Here is a 22,895-nt window from a genome sequence, read left to right as displayed (position 1 = left end):
ATTTATACAGTGAATAAATACTATAACAGATGAAAGTATATGGGTTGTGAATCCTTTTACTGTCTCTGTAAGGTTGTCAAGCCTCTGGTTCGTCTTCTTCAATTGTATCTTTTCTTTGTATCTTGAGGAAATGTATCTCTCGATCTTGCTTCCTTCAATGTTTGGAACTAAATCCTTAAAAATAATTGTAGTTTGATAACTTTAGTATATCTCTGAATATCTCTTGTAAAATTATGTAATTATTAATATGTCTGTTGAATGGAGAGGAAGATCCTTCTTATAGTTGATGAAAGATTGTGGCTTTTGATGTGACAGCCTTCATGTAGATATGATGAACAGTCACAGCCAATGGTGAAAAAGAATAATAATTCAGATGAAAAGAGATGCCTTAGAGGTGAATAATCATGTCTTTTTGCAGTAAAAATGACTATCACGAATGAGACAGGGGTATTATGTTCGTGACATGAATTGTCATGCAAAGTTGATGGAATTTTCTTCTCACGAGATCACGATCGCGATAGGGGAATAACGATTATGGTTCGAATGTATTTTGTTTCTTGACCAACTTTTGTTGAACAAAAATTTAGCCCTTTTGGTTAAAAACAAAAATTAGGAGATTTCACGCCCATTGACTTGGGGATAATGGGCTGAGGCCTTAATTATAGGCTTGAGGATTAAAATGTGGGTGTAAATTGTTAGGGCCAAACAAACAAACACACACCCACACAAAGAAATAATAGAGAAAAGTAATAAAGGCACACAATAATTTTAGCGTGGAAACCTCTTCAATAAGAGATAAAAACCACGGGACACGTAGGCCTCTTCAATCTCCACTATCAAAGGATTACAATTTTTGAACGGACAAAACTGTAACAAAAAACCCTCACTCTCTCACACAAACTCAAAGCCTAAGTTACACATCCTAGTTAACTAGCATTAAGAATGTGGAATACATCAACTAAAGGCCTAAAGCCTATTTATAAGGGAACTCCCCCTTGACTTCCTTATTTCTAAGCAATGTGGGATTCACACATCCCTTTACAACACTTTTAATCAATGTGGGATTTGGGGAGATATCCCAACAAATCCTCTCTCGACCCAAATCCCCACATAGCTCAAGATCTTCAGAAAACTGAACCCTCTTTGCAGTCTTCTTTTTCTTCATTCTGCTAAGGGTACATCCATCCAGATAATAAATTTATTTCCCTCTTTTCATTCCTTGCAATATCAAGCTTCCACCTTTGAACATTTTGCAAAACTTGCCGGGTCCAACATATTTGTATCCATGTGAAGCTAACTCTCCCAACGAAATTATATTGGCTTTAGCACTAGCCACAAACTTCACATCAGCAAGTGTTTTGACAACACCATTATGGAGCTTCAGGCGAACCCTTCCGACGCCTTCAATCTTCATCTTCGAATTTCTCCCACTCCGAATGTAGCCCAAATCTTCATCAACCTGTAAAGTGTCAAAACAAGCTCGATCTCTACAAATATGAATATCAGCAGCAGAATCTAATATCCAATCAGAATGATCTTCAACAAGATCATCCGCAGCAGTCAATAAAAAATCACGATCTTCAACCACATTAGCGGAGGATTCACCATTTTTACCATTACCCTTCCGTAGACTCTTCAAGTCCTCCCTAAACTGTGGGCAACGGGATTGCATGTGACCGGATTCACCATAATAAAAGCACTCAACAGTACTCATATCCTTTTATCGAGATCTTGATCTCCCGCCACGTTCACTCTTCCTATGGTTCCTCCCCCTTTCTCCACTCTCTCCAGCTATGAGTATCTTGGGACAATTGTCATCTTCTCGCATCATCTTCTCATTCTTTTTCAAAGTCTCCATCACATCATTTAGTTGCAATGTGTTCTTCCCCACTAACATCGTTTGCACTAACGACTTGAAAGATCTAGGCAAAAAAGCTAACAGGAGCAACGACTGCTCTTCATCCTCAATCTTCTCTCCAATAGTCAATAACTGACACACCAATTGATTAAAATTATTAATGTGGTCAAGAATGTTACCTCCATGTTCCATTTTGAGTGTGTACAGATCCATCTTCAGACACAACCGGCTAGCCAACGACTTCGACAAATAAGTGCTCTCCAACTTCTTCCATAACTCTTTCGGAGATGTCTCCGTCAACACAATCATCTTAATTTGGGGAGCAAGGGCTAACCTGATAGTGCTGACAGCCTTCCTCTAAATCGTACTCCATTCAGTATCTTTCATACCGTCGGGCTTCTTCTCTAACGCAATGTCAAGACCCTGCTGCACCAAATAGTCTTGAATATCGTACTTTGCCATAACGTGAAATTACTTTTTCCATCAAAGAGCGAAATCTCATACTTGAACGTTGTAGATGACATCTTCTCTACAGCTCGGTTTATGCTCTTCCTCTATTATATACCCTCCCTAGGCCAAACCTCGGCTCTGATACCACTTTGTTAGGGCCAAACAAACAAACACACACCCACACAAAGAAATAATAGAGAAAAGTAATAAAGGCACACAACAATTTTAGCGTGGAAACCTCTTCAACAAGAAATAAAAACCACGGGACCCGTAGGCCTCTTAAATCTCCACTATCAAAGGATTACAATTTTTGGACGGACAAAACTGTAACAAAAAACTCTCGCTTTCTCACACAAACTCAAAGCCTAAGTTACACCTCCTAGTTAACTAGCCTTGAGAATGTGGAATACATCAATTAAAGGCCTAAAGCCTATTTATAAGGGAACTCCCATTGACTTCCTTATTTCTAAATAATGTGGGATTCACACATCCCTTTACAACACTTTTAACCAATGTGGGATTTGGGGAGATATCTCACCATAAATCATGAATTAATGCAATATAAGTGCTTGGCAGATAAGCAAATTATGAGGGCATCTCCATTTTGGATTTTCGTAAGGTTGGCCCAAATTTGCAGGGTTCGACTTTTTTAGAAGTGAGTTCAGCTTACGTGGATAAGACCATAGTTTGAAGGGATATTCTAGGGTTTCCTAAAGCCTATGGAGCTGAGACCTTGATTTTCAAAGGTTTGGGTGGATTCAGTTCCCAATACCGGACCGATGAAGGGTTGGGCTGGATTTTGTCTGGATAAGTCAGATCACTAATTGTGAGACCCGACCGATGCTGAATAGCGATTTTCAGCTTCAGGGGAATAATTATTATGGTTCGGATGTATTTTGTTTTTTTGACCGACTTTTGTTGAACAAATATTTTACACCTTTGGTTCAAAACAAAAATATGGAGATTTCGTGCCCCTTGACTTGGGGATAATATGATGAATGATGCATGAATGCATAAGTGAATTGAATTAGTATAAGACCACCTCGAGTTTGTTTAGTCCACAAGTATCTGCAATATCGACCCATGCTTCATAGTATCCACCTAAGAGTTTAAGTGTTGCAGTATTCATCCCTTTTTGTCGTATTCCTCGCAGTATCCACTGAAGGAGTGTATATGCAGTTAAGTATCCGAACTTCTGGCATATGCCCCATGCTATCTATCAGAACGGTGTACATGTTGCAGTATTTGCCTTTTTGTGGTATACCCTTCAGTATCCACCTAGGAGGTGTATGCAATATATGAACTTTGCTTTTTCAGTCTTTTTGTACTATTTTGTTTTTCCTATTCTATGAAAATAATTAAATGGATGAATTTTCTAGGGATATAATGAAATAAATAATGAAAATAATTAAATGAATGGATGCCTTTTTCCAACAATGTTTAATGAATGATAGTAATGAACATCATTAGCTGATATGCAAATCCAAATGCTCCGTGAAAAATCCTTTTCTAAACCATATGCAGTTTCTTTATGTCCTGAAAGAGCAATTGATGAGGAAAGCTTTCAAGCTACTTGGTCCTGGAGGCTATTTCTTACACAAACATACAGCCATAAATGTATTTCTAAAAAGATACAGGGGCAGGAAATGCTGAAACAATATTGAAGAAGAGTTTCGGTGCAACATATAGCCAGAAGGAACTGTAGCTCTGAAAGATCAAGCAGTAATTAGACTCTCTTGAGACTTATCAGTCAAATTATTAACTAACAGATTCCATTGCTCTCTACCGTCAAGAATAATTATTCTACTTGATGATATATATGAATTGTAGTCTTCTAGAATCCACTATTAGTCAAAAAGCTGACACAAGAAATATGCAAGTATGATCCAAAACCAGACAAAACGTTGCATGGTTGGTGAGCCAAAACACCCTAATCTCTGTTTCGAAAATGTTATAAATAGAGGAGCCCAAATCTCAACTTGATCATCCAGCTAAAGTTGAGCAAATTATAACTTAATTTTGTGTTAAGAGAATCGAAGAAAAAATCAAATGGGTCTCTCAAAGATTTGTGTTCTTCTTGCTGTTGTTGTTCTTATCTGCTCAGAGATCTCAATCTCAGCAGCTCGTGAACTTGGTGAGACTACATCTAACACAGGTTAGTATTATTTGAAGTGACTTGTTTCAAATTATTTTCTACAACAACATTATTATATCCTATTGAAACATTAATTTGCAGATGGATATGGATATGAAAAGGGGAAAGGGCATGGAGGATATGGCTATGGAGGATCATATGGCAAAAAAGGACATAACTATGGAGGATCACATGGGGACAAAGGATATGGCTATGGAGGATCATATGGGAAAAAAGGACATGGATATGGCTATGGAAAGAATTATTAGATCAACAGAACTTAATTGATTACCCTTTTGCTTACAAATGGGTAACATTGTATATGTACAAATAACTGTTTTCTGCATACCTACTTAATTATGGAAAATAAGAGACTAATTAGTTTCATCTATTGAAATTATAGCCAACAAACAAAAAATATTACTCGTACAGCGGATTGGTGAAATTTCATGCGTTAAGATTTGCCTATTTAATTCCATGCCTTTTATATATAAGCTTTATCTTTTACTATAATCTGGTTACATCTATCAACAAGAAGCTATTAGTTGGAAATTAAAAAGATTTACCTTCAAACAGTTGTTAGGAGAGTTTATTACCCCTTAAACAGTACCTGACCAGCCTTGAACACATAAATCGGATAAACCAAACAAAAAACGGCTCAAATCCGGATTAATGAAATTAGCTAAAAGAAAAGGGAAAATATTGTATAGTAGAACTTGTTATATTAATAGCAAATCTTATGGCATAGGAAAGAAACGAGATAAAAAGATATGATGGGAACATATTTTTGAGCTACAAAAAAAAACGGTAATTAGAGACCAATTGTTGCAATCAAATCAAAGAGATGAAAGGAAAATTTTTTTGTGGAATATTTCTCCAAAAGGGGGATTTTAATAATAAAGCACTACAAGAAAAACGGTAATCAAAAACCAATAGTTGCGATCAAATTAAATCGGTTGCTAACTTGTAAACTTGTTGGTTGTAAAGCACATCTAGTGGTGTAAAGTTGCGAATTTCATTTGTGAAATACACTTGAGAATTCAATACTGTTTTAAAGTTCTAATGGTTGCAAACATTGCAACTGTAATTAAAGACCAATAGTTGCGATCAAATTAAATCTGTTGCTAACTTGTAAACTTGTTGGTTGTAAAGCACATCTAGTGATGCAAAGTTGCGAATTTCATTTGTGTTATACATTTGAGAATTCAATACTGTTTTAAAGTTCTAATGGTTGCAAACATTGCAACTGAATCGGTCTCAAAATATATTTTGTAGTTGCAAATTTTTGTAGGCCATTTAGGGATTTTTATATGCTTAATATACTAAGATATTTTTATATTAAAGATATATTAATATCAATTAGAAAATTGAAATATCATAATTACTACATTAATATCATAAATACTATTTCAGTTTTATCGTTAAAATAAATTAATTAATTACATAGCCTATACAAATTCCATCAAACAGTTTCATCAATTCAGAAACCTTGAATTGTATATAGCATCTCATGTTTCATATGCAAATTGAAATATGCATCCTCTGAATCTTTCAGAACTATGGTTTCATTATTAATTACTAATTCACATTTGTGTTATTCTGTCGTTTATTTACCGCTTGATGAAGATTTTGATGAATTTAAAAAATTTCTATTAACAGATGCAATCGACTTATTACAAAGTGTAGTAAATATTTTAAAATTGAAAGATTATCTAGAAAAAAATATTATACAAGAACGGAAATGAAAGATCTTTGCAAACATGTCAATATGAACAATAGATTATGATTTCAACAACTTCTAAACTATTATCAAGCAATTATAAAAGTATGTTTGTTATTTTATTTACAATTTGTAAATTTAAATTATTTTAAAATAAAATATTAATATCACTATATGTAAATAATATAAAATTTAAAAAAAATATTAAAATGTTAAATTTATGTACAAAAAGTTTATTCACCCGCGCAACGCGCGGACACAATTCTAGTAATTTATTAAATACTAAAACATGGACCATGAAACTCAAGGTTGTAAAAAACATTAAGTGCGGATAGGGTAATCGAGTATTAATGAGGGATTACTCGGGAATTAAGAAGCAAATTTTATACTATATAAAAAAAGAATATAAAAATATTTTAGTATAGAAAAGCATGCATTACAAGAAAATCCATTTTGTTAATAAATCCATTTTCCTTTTAATAATATCGGCTCTGGTTTTGGGTGTTCTCTTGGGGGTGCCGACCTAGTCGGGATGTCCTTGGTGCGCTCTGATCAGTTGCCGGTCTTTATTCAATTGAAGAATAGTTCAATTCAAAATAAAGAACTTTTATTAAAAAATAAATATTACATTTACAAAACTAACTCTGTTTTTAATGAGTGAAATCATCCCACATTATTAACTTACGATGATGATGGTAAATTTACCATCATTCAAAATTATATCATTAAAAATATTTATAATGACAAAGTAAATCTCTCAGTCAACTATTTATAATGATTAAAAAACCCTCATTACTTTTTTAAAAAAAACCTCATCTTTAAAAAAAACCAATATTAAAAATTGGTATTAATGATAGAAAATACCATAATGTACAAGAAAATATGCAGTAAGGGATCAAAAATAAATTCGATTGCAATTCGAGCCCTAGATCCATTTAGAGACATGTACATTTTTGTCTCATATGTTCATTATGTGGTTCGGTTAAAGAGAGTTTTATGCATGTTTTATACGGACTCACCATTTTTATTCGAGTTGGGGAGATTGCATGAATGGAAAGAATTCTAAAATGGAGAAGTCACTTATTCATGGAGTGAGTGGGCTTTATTTTTAATACACACAGTCTGTTGACTCTATTTGTGTGTGGCCCATGGTAATTTGTGGTATTTGGACAGATAGAAACAGTTACTTTGGAACAATGTTAAGTCCAAAAGTGGTTTTCCACGCTTGTCTGGTTTTGAAGAGGAATGGCAGGATCCATAAACCTTGCTTCATGGAAGAAATTGTTCGACACAAAATTCATTAGCACATAGATGGTGCAGACCTCCTCCCTAGGTTCACAAGTTAAATGTTGATGCTTCCCTGATTCTGGATTCTCATTTATTAGGGGTTGGGGTTGTGCTTCGTAATAGTGAATGTCAGTTCTGTGGTGCGTTTTTTAATCTTCTCTCAAGAAACTATCAAGTCAGAGATGGAGAAGCAGTTGGTATAAGACGTTGAGTTGGTTAAAAAATAAAGGTTTGGGAAGATGTGAGATTGAATCGGATGCTAATACGGTAATTAATCATCTTAGGGAAAGACCTTTTAGGCCTGCTTATGGTTTTATATTAGAAGAGTCTAAATCTCTGTTAAGTTCTTTAAATTATGTTAGTGTCAATTTCGTTAGCTGTTCTGCAAATAATGCAGCCCATGAGCTTACTCGAGATGCCTACTCTATGTCAGGACTGATGAAATGGTCCTTAAGGCCTCTTGATTTTATTTGTTTTATATTGTATTCTGACTTTCATTAATGGAATTTTCTTTTTACTTAAAAAAACAGCATAATACATCACCAGCTCCCTGAATTTGTCCAAAATAGTAGATTGGCTCCTTGAAATTTGCAAGTGTCTCACCAGTTCCCTAAACTTGCTTATTTCGTATCATCAGCTCCCTAAATTTGTCCATAAAAGTAGATTAGCTCCCTGAACTTTGCAATTGTCTCACCAACTCCTCAAACTTGCTTATTCTATGACAATTAAATATAAAAACCATAATACTAACCCTCGATCCTCATCTATTCAATCTCTTAAACATTCAACGCTAACTCTTATAATAGGTTGAAAGGTATGAGAAACGAAAAAATTACCTCTCGAATAGATGAAGACGTATTTTTAGAATTTAGGTTTAATAAGTTTTTGTATTTAGTTATTATAGAATATACAAGTTTAGGAAGTTGGTAACACACTTGCAAATTTCAGGGAGCTAGTCTACTTTTATGGACAAGTTTAGGGAGCTGGTGATACGAAATAAGCAAGTTTAGGGAGCTGGTGAGACACTTGCAAAGTTCAGGAAGCCAGTCTACTATTTTGGACAAGTTCAGGGAGCTGGTAATGTATTAAGCCTAAAAAAACAATGGAATCATTCTGCTTTAAAATAACAATGGAATCATTCTTTTTTCAAATATATGATCCCGTCATCTCTTTCTATCTCATTTCTTTCCTATCTAATTCTAGTAAAAAATATAATTCAAATATCTTAGTATATATTTAATATAGAAATATCTTAGTATATTAAATATATAAAAGTCCCTAAATGGCCTATAAAAATTTGCAACCACAAAATATATTTTGAGACCGATTCAGTTGCAATGTTTGCAATCATTAGATCTTTAAACAGTATTGAAGTCTCAAATGTATTTCACAAATGAAATTCGCAACTTTGCACCACTATATGTGTTTTGCAACCAACAAGTTTACAAGTTAGCAACCGATGTAATTCGATCGCAACTATTGGTCTTTAATTACCGTTTTTCTTGTAGTGGTTTATTATTAAAATTCCCCCTTTTGGAGAAATATAGCACAAAAAAATTTTCCCGTCATCTAATTTGATCGCAACTATTGGTCTCTAATTACCGTTTTTCATGTAGCTCCAAAATACGTTCCCGTCATCTCTTTTTTATCTCATTTCTCTATGCCATAAGCTTTGCCTATTAATATAACAAGTTACTATTGGAGAAAAATACCATAACATTGATGTGGTTTATATATTTTTATTCTTAATATCAATCATCTTTCAATAAAGTGGTATGGTAATTTTCCTTTTCTTTTAGCTAATTTCATTAATCCGGATTTGAGCCGTTTTTTGTTTGGTTTATCCGATTTATGTGTTCAAGGCTGGTCAGGTACTGTTTAAGGGGTAATAAACTCTCCTAACAACTGTTTGAAGGTAAATCTTTTTAATTTCCAACTAATAGCTTCTTGTTGATAGATGTAACCAGATTATAGTAAAAGATAAAGCTTATATATAAAAGGCATGGAATTAAATAGGCAAATCTTAACGCATGAAATTTCACCAATCCGCTGTACGAGTAATATTTTTTGTTTGTTGGCTATAATTTCAATAGATGAAACTAATTAGTCTCTTATTTTCCATAATTAAGTAGGTATGCAGAAAACAGTTATTTGTACATATACAATGTTACCCATTTGTAAGCAAAAGGGTAATCAATTAAGTTCTGTTGATCTAATAATTCTTTCCATAGCCATATCCATGTCCTTTTTTCCCATATGATCCTCCATAGCCATATCCTTTGTCCCCATGTGATCCTCCATAGTTATGTCCTTTTTTGCCATATGATCCTCCATAGCCATATCCTCCATGCCCTTTCCCCTTTTCATATCCATATCCATCTGCAAATTAATGTTTCAATAGGATATAATAATGTTGTTGTAGAAAATAATTTGAAACAAGTCACTTCAAATAATACTAACCTGTGTTAGATGTAGTCTCACCAAGTTCACGAGCTGCTGAGATTGAGATCTCTGAGCAGATAAGAACAACAACAGCAAGAAGAACACAAATCTTTGAGAGACCCATTTGATTTTTTCTTCGATTCTCTTAACACAAAATTAAGTTATAATTTGCTCAACTTTAGCTGGATGATCAAGTTGAGATTTGGGCTCCTCTATTTATAACATTTTCGAAACAGAGATTAGGGGGTTTGGGCTCACCAAACATGCAACGTTTTGTCTGGTTTTGGATCATACTTGCATATTTCTTGTGTCAGATTTTTGACTAATAGTGGATTCTAGAAGACTACAATTCATATATATATCATCAAGTAGAAAAATTATTATTGATGGTAGATTGCAATGGAACCTGTTAGTTAATAATTTGACTGATAAGTCTCAAGGGAGGCTAATTACGGCTTTATCTCTATAGTTCCTTCAGGCTATATTTTGTATCGAAACACTTCTTCAGCAGTGTTTCAGCAATACCTTTTTAGAAATACATTTCGGGACCAAGTACATTAAAACCTCTATATAGGAATACTCTATCTATAAATAACCTCTATTTTGTTATAAAAAAACTCGGTCCCAACTTGGGCCAGTTATAAATAGGAATAACCTCCCAAACGTTATTTGTTATACACTTTTCAAGTCTCACCTTTAGAAATTATGCCTCCATATAGTAATAATTATATATTTATATGTATATATTAAGAATTCAAATTAAATCATAAAATATTAAAAGAAACTATTGAAATTATTTACGAGTTGGAAACCCAAACTACAACTTGAAATTATAAATATTTAGTATTCTTATTTGATGTTTATATTTTTCCCATAAAACTCTTTCAATTATCTATATATTGAAAACCTAAACTCTAAATTGAAATTCTAAATATTTAATTTATTCCATTAATGTTTATTGTTATACATTATATATAAACCATGTATGCCTATGATAATCTTAACCAATTTCAAGTGGTATTATTTAAAATCTAAAATTATATGTGTTGAAATTTTTTATTATACCAAACTCTATTTAGTAATAACCTCACAATTGTTATACAAATAGTTCGGTCCCATGTGTATTCCTATATAGAGGTTGTAGATACCCATTTTTGTCCGGGACATTTTAAAAAAAAAAACTTTAACTGATTATATTTGGAATTCTAACAAATTCGTGTATTATATTAGAAATGCAAACTTTCTATTACGAGTATAATTTATTAAGAAAATTATATTTTATACCAATTTTTTATATCTCGGTATAATTATCAAATTATATTAGAGATGTGATTTATTGGAATAGAAATATTTTTCAGGTCATAAATTATATTTGAAATATAATTTGTTGTATTCTAAATATGAGTTTTGAAATTGTTGTGTTTTAAATTCATTAGTTAAGTTCAACTTATATCTAATTGGCTAGATTAATTTTCAAACTTTAATTCATTAGTTGTGAAATTATATTGGAAATCCCTATAATCTAAATACAAAGCTATGACAAAATCAATTTTTAAAGTTATCCATATTTACTTTTAAAAGGATTTTGGTTTATAAATTATATTTAGAGTATAATTTCCAAAATTATCTTACAACAAATGAATTAATAAGCTGAAAAAATAATGGAATAAAAGTAAAATAAAGTGCACTATAAAAAATAAGATAAAGTGCTATTATTAAGAAAAATAAACTTTACATTTTTACAAAAAACTAATTTCAATGTTTCTACAGCCAAGCCATCCAAAGTACAGCCAAAACAATCTTCAATCCAAAATTCAAACAAGAAGGGACAAACATCTTGAAGATAGCCACTGCATTCAGAACCATCTTGAAAACAGTCATTCTGAAACAAGGGACAAGTGCATTACTTGGCTTGAGTCCAAAGAGAAGGAGCCAAAATTGGGCAGCCCTTGAAACCAGCCACTGCACTGCAGGAGAAAAGACAATTCATCACAACAGGACAACCCTTCTCAATCACTGGATGCCCTGGTCATATCTATAAATGGATGAGGCTGGCACCTGAAACAAGAAAACCAACATTGACATTAGAACAAAAAAGGAAAAAAAAAAGATTAGAGCAAAAGAAAAGAGGGGCAAGAATATTAGAACGGAAAAAGAAAAACACAGCAAAAGAAAAGAGCAGAAACATAAAAAGTTATATCATCCTAGGATTGAAAAATGTAGCTTTAGGTAATCTGGTCTGTTCTATTGTAGTAGAGAGAGTTCTAGCTTTAGGTGATCTGGTCTGTTCTATTTGTAATTGGAAAGCAATACTCCTGTTAAGGAGTTCCAAACTCGAAGTTGGTACCGCTTTGTAAGGTTGGTAATGTAATACAATTCCGCTTTTGCAGTTTCATTTTCATTTTTAAGTTGCAGTACATTTTGAAGGTTTAGCCTATTTATCATGTTTCATGTCTAAAGGCTTTGTCATTTGTACAATATTTGATTTAAATCTTTACTAGCTCCCATTTATTTATTTGCTCGGAGTTAAATCATCATAGGATTGAGAAATGTAGTCTTATATACTGGCATCGTTTAAAATCCCAGCTAGTAAGAACACCAAGTAAAATCAACAATCCTAAAATGAAAACCTGCTGAATATGCCTATTGAGAAGGTTAGGACCTAAAAAATGGTAAGGATCCCTCAACCACAACCTCAACCTTAGCAATACCTTTCCCCTGTTAAATGCATTCCAATCCATAAGATAATCGAAATACCCAAAAAACACAAAAACCAAGGAACCACAGCCATATGTATATACAATTTTAGAAAAAACAAGCATAGGTACCATAAATTACCATCAGTAAATTAAGTTTAGCTTTGAATCATCAGGAAAATAAAAAATGACATGATATGTGCCTATAAATCTGTATCTCAGTTCCTGAACTATAGGGAAATCAATCTCAATTTAAGCCTTAAGCATAGAAAAAATTCAATCTCAATTTGAGCTTTAAACGAAGAAAACCTTAATCGTGGCTTTCCAGCAAAACCAAACGAACAGAGTGAGGTGAGGTCGTAATGGTAAGGGAATAGGGAAACTTACATCTCCGTCGCCGGAATCAATCTGAGGCCGGTCTGATGTCGCGGGCACCCTTACCTCCTCCGTTCGGTACGGCGGTTCCCTCATCTCCAGAAATAAAAATCGACCAGGGCACCGCCTCCTCACCGTCGTTCCTCAGACGATGTCTTCGCCGGAAGACTCCATGAAAAGACCCCCGCCGCTCCGACTAGGGACTAACCGCCGGTGTGGAAGATGGTGAAGGCAGGAGAGAGGGGAAGAAATCGAGTGTCTAGAGAGAAGTAGAGAAATTAGGGATTCCTAATTCTGAAATGGGGAATCTAAACCGGGTCAAGCACTTTGGATCCGAATCCAATTCATGGCTGACCCGTCCCTCAAGACTTTTACTGTTTAAGCTATAGCCCATTTGCTTTCTTTACTATTAATAAGTTTCAAATTTATTCACTTTGATTACCTAACTCATTGTTAAAGCTTAATTCTAAATCTCTGTTAACTTAACATGGTTTACTTGTTGGTTGGAAAAAGATTAGTTAATAAATTGTTTGAATTTATTTCTTTCTCTTTTAGTTTAAATTAACTTTAACTTTAACTGTTTATAGCTTAAATTAGTTTATAAATAAATCCGTTCCACTGACCCCGTTAACTTTAGTTTGTAATTTAGCCCGAATATCCTTTTCGCTTCTCAAATGTCCGCTTAAAATTGATGACGACATGATTCGAACTCCTAAAACGATATAGGTCATTCACGAATTCCCAATTACTTCTATTACCCAATGCATACGGTTATGTCATAATCATATGCACGGTAAGTGTAAGATAATAAAACGCGATAAACGATTAATAAACCATGCACTAATAAAATATGATAATTTTAGTATATATCGGGTTTAATTGCTGGATAGCGGTTACAAATTAACTCGATTATCCAAACCGTTGAATAATGGTCCGGATAAATAATAAGATCATATATTATACAATAATCTTCCAATATTCATTTTTTTAATTGGGTTCAATGGCTGGATAGCAATTATAAAATCCGATTATCTAAATCGTTGAATAGTGATCTAAATAAATAAAAGATAAATAATTAATTAATTATAAAATACGTTAATATTTTAAACTATAATTAATCAATAAAATAAAAATAATCTACGGGTTTCTTTACCAATTTTGATCGTTGGATAACGATCCTATTATGGTCATATGACCACAACCTTACGAGTATCGTCAAAGGCCTGAATTAATACGATTAACAACATTTCAAAGCAATCATAGACACAAGCACATAGAGCAAACATTTAGAACTACAACAGTACCGATTTATCGGGCGGGGTAGGGTGAGATTACGTCTCTTCCCTACACGTAACCGGAAACCGAGCTTAGAATCACCGCAGACCATTACCTTATCCGAGCTTACCCGAATGGGTCGATTCAGAATCAAATCGGTGTCCAATCAGACCGTCCAACTGATTGGTGGCGACTCAAAAACCCATTGGATTTGTCTCCCTAAAAGGACTATCCATCACCATTAATAAACCAGTAGAGCGAGAGCTACATCGAAAATATATAACAGTTCGCGATCCGCGGGCACGGGCGCGACAGCTGGCGACTCTGCTGGGGACATTGATTTCCCGGCTGTGTATGTATTCCTAACTGCTTGTACTATGTGTTTATTATTGTATATGTTATTGCTTAAATTAAATGTTATTTTATTGACATATCATTCAAGCCACACTATCACACTTGCACTCAAAGGTCATGTATATGATCTTACCCTTTTCTAGGATCTAGGACGAGGCAAAGTACGGACTGTCCTCTCGGGAACACCGAGGTTGGGGTCCTGAAACGACTCAACTCAAATTGGACTTCCCTATTCAGCAATGATGGGGTTAAGGATTTGTGACCCGAACCACGACTTTTGTACCTTTAGAAATAGATCCAAGAGCTACCCAATAGAAGCCAGCCCTTTTGTGCAGGTTAACCCTATAGGATTTACATCATAATATAAAAATTGCTTGGTGTGACCTGATTTACATGTCTATATATGATTACACCTAATTGTCTATACTTGAGTCGTTGTCCAACATAATGTGATGAAGGATTATGAAAATAATAAATGGGTTATCCTTGAAAAGTCTAGGACATTAAAGAATATCTATTTTATTGAACACTTTGTTTTAAAACATGAAATAAATCACTTTTCGGATGCCAGAAGTGATTCCTCTTTTGTCCAAATATATTATGGAATGGACCTTTTAAGGATAATTCAGTTGTTATAATCATAATTTAAATGGGGAGATTTTGTCATTTATTCACGAATAAAAAAATAAAAATAAAAAACTTTAAAATGGAATATGATTTATTGGCACTAATGCTTTGTTTTCTCTCTTATACTCATTATCGAATAAATATATAAATATGGATATTCGATACTTTCTCATGGCATCTTCTTCAAGCATAATAGAAATCTTGAATAAAAAAAACACAATGAAAGTTGATCTCGAAAAAATAGGTTGATTAATTCATCAATGGGATAAAATAATACGATGAATATGCTTGAAGAAAGAGATAATTATCGAATGCTTATATTTATATTTTGTTTTGATAATGTGTACGAAGAGTGTCTAAGAAAGCATTTCTTGCCTAATGAAATTGTATTTTGATAGCATCACATCACATCATACGTTGTATCATGTCGTCAGTACACGTGTGTCCAACATATGTTTTTATCATACATTTCACAACATGATGTGTTCTTGCGCACTCCATTACGCAAGATATGTCACCTCATTTCATACCATTTTCTGTGTCGTACATTCTTGTCACGTTTCATATCATCATGTCAACGTACGTCTAGGCTACATGATATCACATATCGTGATTTGTGTCACCACACATATGTGAACACCCACGTGTCAATCATTCATATCATAAATAAAATCATTCAAAATTATCATGATTTCTTTGAGCCCGTATGTCATTGTAGTTGTGCGGTCTCCTTTTTCACATGTCAGTTCGTGTCGTTCATTATCACGCATAAGCTTTTATAATGATTTTCATCCATAACATGGTCGTGTGTGGCATAATTTCATACAACATACACGGGTTATATTTCATTCTTCGTTTTAATGAGAGCAAAATTCTAGGGACCTTTTAGAAAAAAGGCTTTCAACATCTCATGCATTTGCATTGTCTTTCTAAAAGAAAAAAAAAGCACATTTAAAAAAATAGAAAAAAATTGTCTGTTTGGCTTGTTCAATCAATAATCCAACAAAAAAAAGAAAAAAAGAAAAAAAACGATAAATAGAGATCATGAATCATAAAAAAGGGAAAAAAACAAAGTCGGGGATCTTACTTTGGTGCCTCACACAAATAATTCAATAAATTGCTTCAGAATTATCAGAACGTTCCGAACCTCCACGACCACCTTGTTCGAAGCGGCATAATCTTAAGTGCCAAATGCGCGTACCATTCCTGAGACATTGGAAATTCAGGAAGGTTGAAATTGATTGAACAAAGGATGTATCACGGAGCATCATCATAAATTCTGTCGAAGGTTCGGGAAAGGCACATTTATTTCAAACATTATCAGGATCATGATTGTTTAATAAGATGCATGTTATCATCTTCATTTTATTCATACCCCATACTAAATTCTTCCTTTCATTCACTCTCAAACATATCGTTCATCAATAGGTAATGAAACCATTTTGAAAAGTGATAATGATCAAGGTAGAATTTCCATTGACCTTCACGCACTTGAGAGATGTTTGAGTTGAGGTTTAAAAAAAAAGAAAAAAAATGAAAAATGAAAAAAAGAGAAAAAGAGAAAAGGAAAGAAATGGAAGTTTGATCCTATCATCAATGAGATCAATGAAGACCACGTGATAGATGTCTTGCAATCAATTTATCATTTTCTAGGAAAATTGTCTTGGTTAAGTCAAAATTTAAAATCATTTTATTATTCCTCGAAGCGAAATATCAGACTCATCATGATTAAGGAAATGATTAAGGCCTTCTTTGGAACGTACATTCAGCCTTTAACCTACCTTTTTCAATATACTCTTTTGTTCGCCCCTTTGAGCCATAGACATTTTCTTTCATATCGCCAATTTTCCCTTTTCCATAAAAAGGAAACCAATTGATTGAAGAATGATCAAGATTCAACAAAGCGACAATGTTCCCTCAATTTGTCAAGTCTAAAGAACATTTGAAGATGCTACAACATGAAAAGCAATTGAACTCCGAAAAAAGCCCGCTAGGTTGAAAACCCGTAAGGGCGATCTAGGCAAAAGTTAGGGCAAATAAAAAAGAAAAAAGTGCCTGCTAGATTGACATTCTCAAAAAGAAATCTAGGCAAAAGAAAATGCAAGCAATAAAAGTCAATCGTGTGAAACTGAAAGTCGATTGGGGCAATAAGATTGATCTCCTTAGCACCAACAAAACTCATTCATGTCGAACTAGAATGATGAGTAGACAATTACAGAAAAAAGCGAAACTGGGGGCAATCACAGAAATGCCACCAATACAAGCCAGTGGTATCACCAACAAGACAGAACATGAGTTGGGGGCAATCACAGAAATGCCACCAATACAAGCCAGTGATTTCATCAATAAGACACAATATGAGTTGGGGGCAATCGAGACGATGTCACCAATAAAGATGAGAGTTAGAAGAACATCACATCGAGACACGTGGAGTTTGGAATCTTCTTGATCATTTGAACTTTTTGATGGTTTCATTATCTAAACCATTCTTCCAAAAAAAAACTAAAATGAAAAAAACACAATTCATACCAACATTCATCTTTTCCTCATAAACCTTGCTTTGAAAATGGTTTTATGCATTTGTTAAAGAGTCATGATCCTGAAAAAATATGTGAAATGAATGGTTGACTTTTCTGGAATCACAGTTCCTCACAGAAAACGGGACATTGATGCATCACTTCAAATCATTCTTCATCTGGAATCTTGCTAGGGGCAACATGGCTAATTTTCTTAGCACCAGATCCATCAAATGAAGGTACCAGTAGTGCTGAAATTGAAACAAAAAGCATTGGGGCCAGGATACCTTCCCATGATATGATCGAAGAGATGAAATGGTTCGATACACGCATGTTATAAAGAACCATAATCTTCAAAAGCATGGAGATTCAGAGCATCCTTGAAGACAATAAGGAGTCAGCGGAACAAACTCGAGAATAATTCAAAGAAAACCTAAAGCAATCGAGGCTTTTAACCAGATGAAGCCCAAAATCCCCAAGGAGTAGCGATGATCTCTCTTGGATTATGCATTTTGAATGAGCCAAAAAGACAAGAAAGCCATTCTCAAAAATACATAACATCTTTTATTGTGTTTTCAATAAAGGTTTTTTAACCATCCTGAAAAAAAAGAATGAAAAAAAAATCATGATATCCTTTCTGCACGCAAAGCAGCAATTTTCTCAAAAGTTTATTTGCGAAAGTTCTCACTGAAATTAGTGTCGTAAAACATATCACATTTTTGCATCATTAAAAGCATGCATTCATAAATCATTACATGTGTTTTCCATGTGTGTAACTACATTTTGTCCTGCATAGCCATCGAGTTATTTTGCAGGAAATCAATAAAAGCCAGGCGAGCGATCACCAATATCGTCCCAGCAAAATTTGAAAAAATCAAGAGAAAATGCAAAAGTGGATAGGGAACGTCCGTTGGGAGAATCGCCTATTCACATCATTTTAACATCAATGGCAGAAAAGTCTGCAAATCCAGTAAAAAAAACGGAGGATGACCGTAAAAGTCATTCAAAACAAACGGAGGATGACCGTAAACGTCATTCAAAACAAACGGAGGATGACCGTAAACGTCATTCAAAACAGCGGAGGATGACCGTAAACGTCGTTCAAAACAGCGGAGGATGACCGTAAACGTCATTCAAAACAAACGGAGGATGACCGTAAACGTCATTCAAAACAGCGGAGGATGACCGTAAACGTCATTCAAAACAAGCGGAGGATGACCGTAAACGTCATTCAAAACAAACGGAGGATGACCGTAAACGTCATTCAAAACAAACGGAGGATGACCGTAAACGTCATTAAAAAAAACAACAACAACAACAAACGGAGGATGACCGTAAACGTCATTCAAAACAAACGGAGGATGCCCGTTAAAGGTCATTCAAAACAAACGGAGGATGACCGTAAAAGTCATTCAAAAAAAAAACAAACAACAACAAACGGAGGATAACCGTAAATGTCATTCAAAACAAACGGAGGATGACCGTAAACGTCATTCAAAACAAACGGAGGATGCCCGTAAAAGTCATTCAAACCAAACGGAGGATGCCCGTTAAAGGTCATTCAAACTGGAGAATGCCTAGTCTCAGAGCCATTCAAAACTGTAGGGTGAACAGTCTCAAGTCATCCAGAAAAAAAAAACGGAGGATGCCCGTTAAAGGTCATTCAAACTGGAGAATGCCCAGTCTCAGAGCCATTCAAAACTGTAGGGTGAACAGTCTCAAGTCATCTAGAAAAAAAAATGGAGGATGCCCGTTAAAGGTCATTCAAACTGGAGAATGCCCAGTCTCAGAGTCATTCAAAACTGTAGGATAAACAGTCTCAAGTCATTCAAACTGGAGAATGCCCAGTCTCAGAGTCATTCAAAACTGTAGGATGAACAGTCTCAAGTCATTCAAACTGGAGAATGCCCAGTCTCAGAGTCATTCAAAACTGTAGGATGAACAGTCTCAAACCATTCAAACTGGAGAATGCCCAGTCTCAGAGTCATTCAAAACTGTAGAATGAACAGTCTCAAATCATTCAAAATTGTAGGATGAACAACTCTCCCAAATCAGTCGCGAGGAGCCGCTCTAAAAGCTCACACCAATCGCGGTGAGCCGCTATAAAAGCTCATATCAGTTGCGGGGAGCCGCTCTAAACACTCACATATCGATTGCGAGTAGCCGTTCTACAAGCTCACACAAGTCGCGGGGAGCCGCTATAAAAGCTCACATATCAGAATCAAATCAGCACGAATCAAGTCAGATCAATACAGATTGATCCAAACATCCAGGAAGTTTTACTAAATCCTTCTTTGTTTTTAGTTTTTCATAATAAAGTGCAAAAATGGTTATCTATGTGTGCTTTGTATACTCCATTTCTAATGGAGGTATACAAAGGGGGGCAGCTGTAGATACTCATTTTTGTCCGGGACATTTTTAAAAAAAAAAAAACTTTAACTGATTATATTTGGAATTCTAACAAATTCGTGTATTATATTAGAAATGCAAACTTTCTATTACGAGTATAATTTATTAAGAAAATTATATTTTATACCAATTTTTTATATCTCGGTATAATTATCAAATTATATTAGAGATGTGATTTATTGGAATAGAAATATTTTTCAGGTCATAAATTATATTTGAAATATAATTTGTTGTATTCTAAATATGAGTTTTGAAATTGTTGTGTTTTAAATTCATTAGTTAAGTTCAACTTATATCTAATTGGCTAGATTAATTTTCAAACTTTAATTCATTAGTTGTGAAATTATATTGGAAATCCCTATAATCTAAATACAAAGCTATGACAAAATCAATTTTTAAAGTTATCCATATTTACTTTTAAAAGGATTTTGGTTTATAAATTATATTTAGAGTATAATTTCTAAAATTATCTTACAACAAATGAATTAATAAGCTGAAAAAATAATGGAATAAAAGTAAAATAAAGTGCACTATAAAAAAATAAGATAAAGTGCTATTATTAAGAAAAATAAACTTTACATTTTTACAAAAAACTAATTTCAATGTTTCTACAGCCAAGCCATCCAAAGTACAGCCAAAACAATCTTCAATCCAAAATTCAAACAAGAAGGGACAAACATCTTGAAGATAGCCACTGCATCCAGAACCATCTTGAAAACAGCCATTCTGAAACAAGGGACAAGTGCATTACTTGGCTTGAGTCCAAAGAGAAGAAGGAGCCAAAATTGGGTAGCCCTTGAAACCAGCCACTGCACTGCAGGAGAAAAGACAATTCATCACAACAGGACAACCCTTCTCAATCACTGGATGCCCTGGTCATATCTATAAATGGATGAGGCTGGCACCTGAAACAAGAAAACCAACATTGACATTAGAACAAAAAAGGAAAAAAAAAAGATTAGAGCAAAAGAAAAGAGGGGCAAGAATATTAGAACGGAAAAAGAAAAACACAGCAAAAGAAAAGAGCAGAAACATAAAAAGTTATATCATCCTAGGATTGAAAAATGTAGCTTTAGGTAATCTGGTCTGTTCTATTGTAGTAGAGAGAGTTCTAGCTTTAGGTGATCTGGTCTGTTCTATTTGTAATTGGAAAGCAATACTCCTGTTAAGGAGTTCCAAACTCGAAGTTGGTACCGCTTTGTAAGGTTGGTAATGTAATACAATTCCGCTTTTGCAGTTTCATTTTCATTTTTAAGTTGCAGTACATTTTGAAGGTTTAGCCTATTTATCATGTTTCCTGTCTAAAGGCTTTGTCATTTGTACAATATTTGATTTAAATCTTTACTAGCTCCCATTTATTTATTTGCTCGGAGTTAAATCATCCTAGGATTGAGAAATGTAGTCTTATATACTGGCATCGTTTAAAATCCCAGCTAGTAAGAACACCAAGTAAAATCAACAATCCTAAAATGAAAACCTGCTGAATATGCCTATTGAGAAGGTTAGGACCTAAAAAATGGTAAGGATCCCTCAACCACAACCTCAACCTTAGCAATACCTTTCCCCTGTTAAATGCATTCCAATCCATAAGATAATCGAAATACCCAAAAAACACAAAAACCAAGGAACCACAGCCATATGTATATACAATTTTAGAAAAAACAAGCATAGGTACCATAAATTACCATCAGTAAATTAAGTTTAGCTTTGAATCATCAGGAAAATAAAAAATGACATGATATGTGCCTATAAATCTGTATCCCAGTTCCTGAACTATAGGGAAATCAATCTCAATTTAAGCCTTAAGCATAGAAAAAATTCAATCTCAATTTGAGCTTTAAACGAAGAAAACCTTAATCGTGGCTTTCCAGCAAAACCAAACGAACAGAGTGAGGTGAGGTCGTAATGGTAAGGGAATAGGGAAACTTACATCTCCATCGCCGGAATCAATCCGAGGCCGGTCTGACGTCGCGGACACCCTTACCTCCTCCGTTCGGTACGGCGGTTCCCTCATCTCCAGAAATAAAAATCGACCAGGGCACCGCCTCCTTACCGTTGTTCCTCAGACGATGTCTTCGCCGGCAGACTCCATGAAAAGACCCCCGCCGCTCCGACTAGGGACTAACCGCCAGTGTGGAAGATGGTGAAGGCAGGAGAGAGGGGAAGAAATCGAGTGTCCAGAGAGAAGTAGAGAAATTAGGGATTCCTAATTCTGAAATGGGGAATCTAAACCGGGTCAAGCACTTTGGATCCGAATCCAATTCAGGGCTGACCCGTCCCTCAAGACTTTTACTGTTTAAGCTATAGCCCATTTGCTTTCTTTACTATTAATAAGTTTCAAATTTATTCACTTTGATTACCTAACTCATTGTTAAAGCTTAATTCTAAATCTTTGTTAACTTAACATGGTTTACTTGTTGGTTGGAAAAAGATTAGTTAATAAATTGTTTGAATTTATTTCTTTCTCTTTTAGTTTAAATTAACTTTAACTTTAACTGTTTATAGCTTAAATTAGTTTATAAATAAATCCGTTCCACTGACCCCGTTAACTTTAGTTTGTAATTTAGCCCGAATATCCTTTTCGCTTCTCAAATGTCCGCTTAAAATTGATGACGACATGATTCGAACTCCTAAAACGATATAGGTCATTCACGAATTCCCAATTACTTCTATTACCCAATGCATACGGTTATGTCATAATCATATGCACGGTAAGTGTAAGATAATAAAACGCGATAAACGATTAATAAAC

At 34.3% G+C, this 22,895-nt stretch overlaps 2 protein-coding genes across 2 annotated transcripts; one reads left to right on the top strand and one right to left on the bottom strand.

The window, feature by feature from the left end:
* The first annotated feature begins 4,287 nt into the window (after positions 1 to 4,287).
* On the top strand, positions 4,288 to 4,873 carry LOC136220792 (glycine-rich protein HC1-like). The gene is made up of 2 exons (XM_066008601.1): positions 4,288 to 4,463; positions 4,545 to 4,873. The coding sequence occupies exons 1-2, from the start codon at positions 4,358 to 4,360 to the stop codon at positions 4,709 to 4,711; spliced, it is 273 nt and encodes a 90-aa protein (XP_065864673.1). The 5' UTR covers positions 4,288 to 4,357; the 3' UTR covers positions 4,712 to 4,873.
* A 4,626-nt stretch (positions 4,874 to 9,499) lies between these two features.
* Positions 9,500 to 10,082, bottom strand: LOC136220791 (glycine-rich protein HC1-like). The gene is made up of 2 exons (XM_066008600.1): positions 9,910 to 10,082; positions 9,500 to 9,828 (listed from the first exon to the last, which is right to left on the bottom strand). Exons 1-2 carry the CDS (start codon positions 10,013 to 10,015, stop codon positions 9,662 to 9,664), a joined length of 273 nt encoding a protein of 90 aa, XP_065864672.1. The 5' UTR covers positions 10,016 to 10,082; the 3' UTR covers positions 9,500 to 9,661.
* Positions 10,083 to 22,895: the final 12,813 nt, after the last annotated feature.

This window comes from Euphorbia lathyris, chromosome 2, assembly GCF_963576675.1.
Source record: "Euphorbia lathyris chromosome 2, ddEupLath1.1, whole genome shotgun sequence".
Taxonomy (NCBI): domain Eukaryota; kingdom Viridiplantae; phylum Streptophyta; class Magnoliopsida; order Malpighiales; family Euphorbiaceae; genus Euphorbia; species Euphorbia lathyris.
This window is presented reverse-complemented; position numbering and strand designations above follow the sequence as displayed.

Coding starts and splice junctions, on each gene's coding strand:
- LOC136220792 (XM_066008601.1), top strand. CDS start 4,358: ATGGGTCTCTCAAAGATTTGTGTTCTTCTTGCTGTTGTTGTTCTTATC. Junction 4,464..4,544: donor TGAGACTACATCTAACACAG/GTTAGTATTATT, acceptor ATTAATTTGCAG/ATGGATATGGATATGAAAAG.
- LOC136220791 (XM_066008600.1), bottom strand. CDS start 10,015: ATGGGTCTCTCAAAGATTTGTGTTCTTCTTGCTGTTGTTGTTCTTATC. Junction 9,829..9,909: donor TGAGACTACATCTAACACAG/GTTAGTATTATT, acceptor ATTAATTTGCAG/ATGGATATGGATATGAAAAG.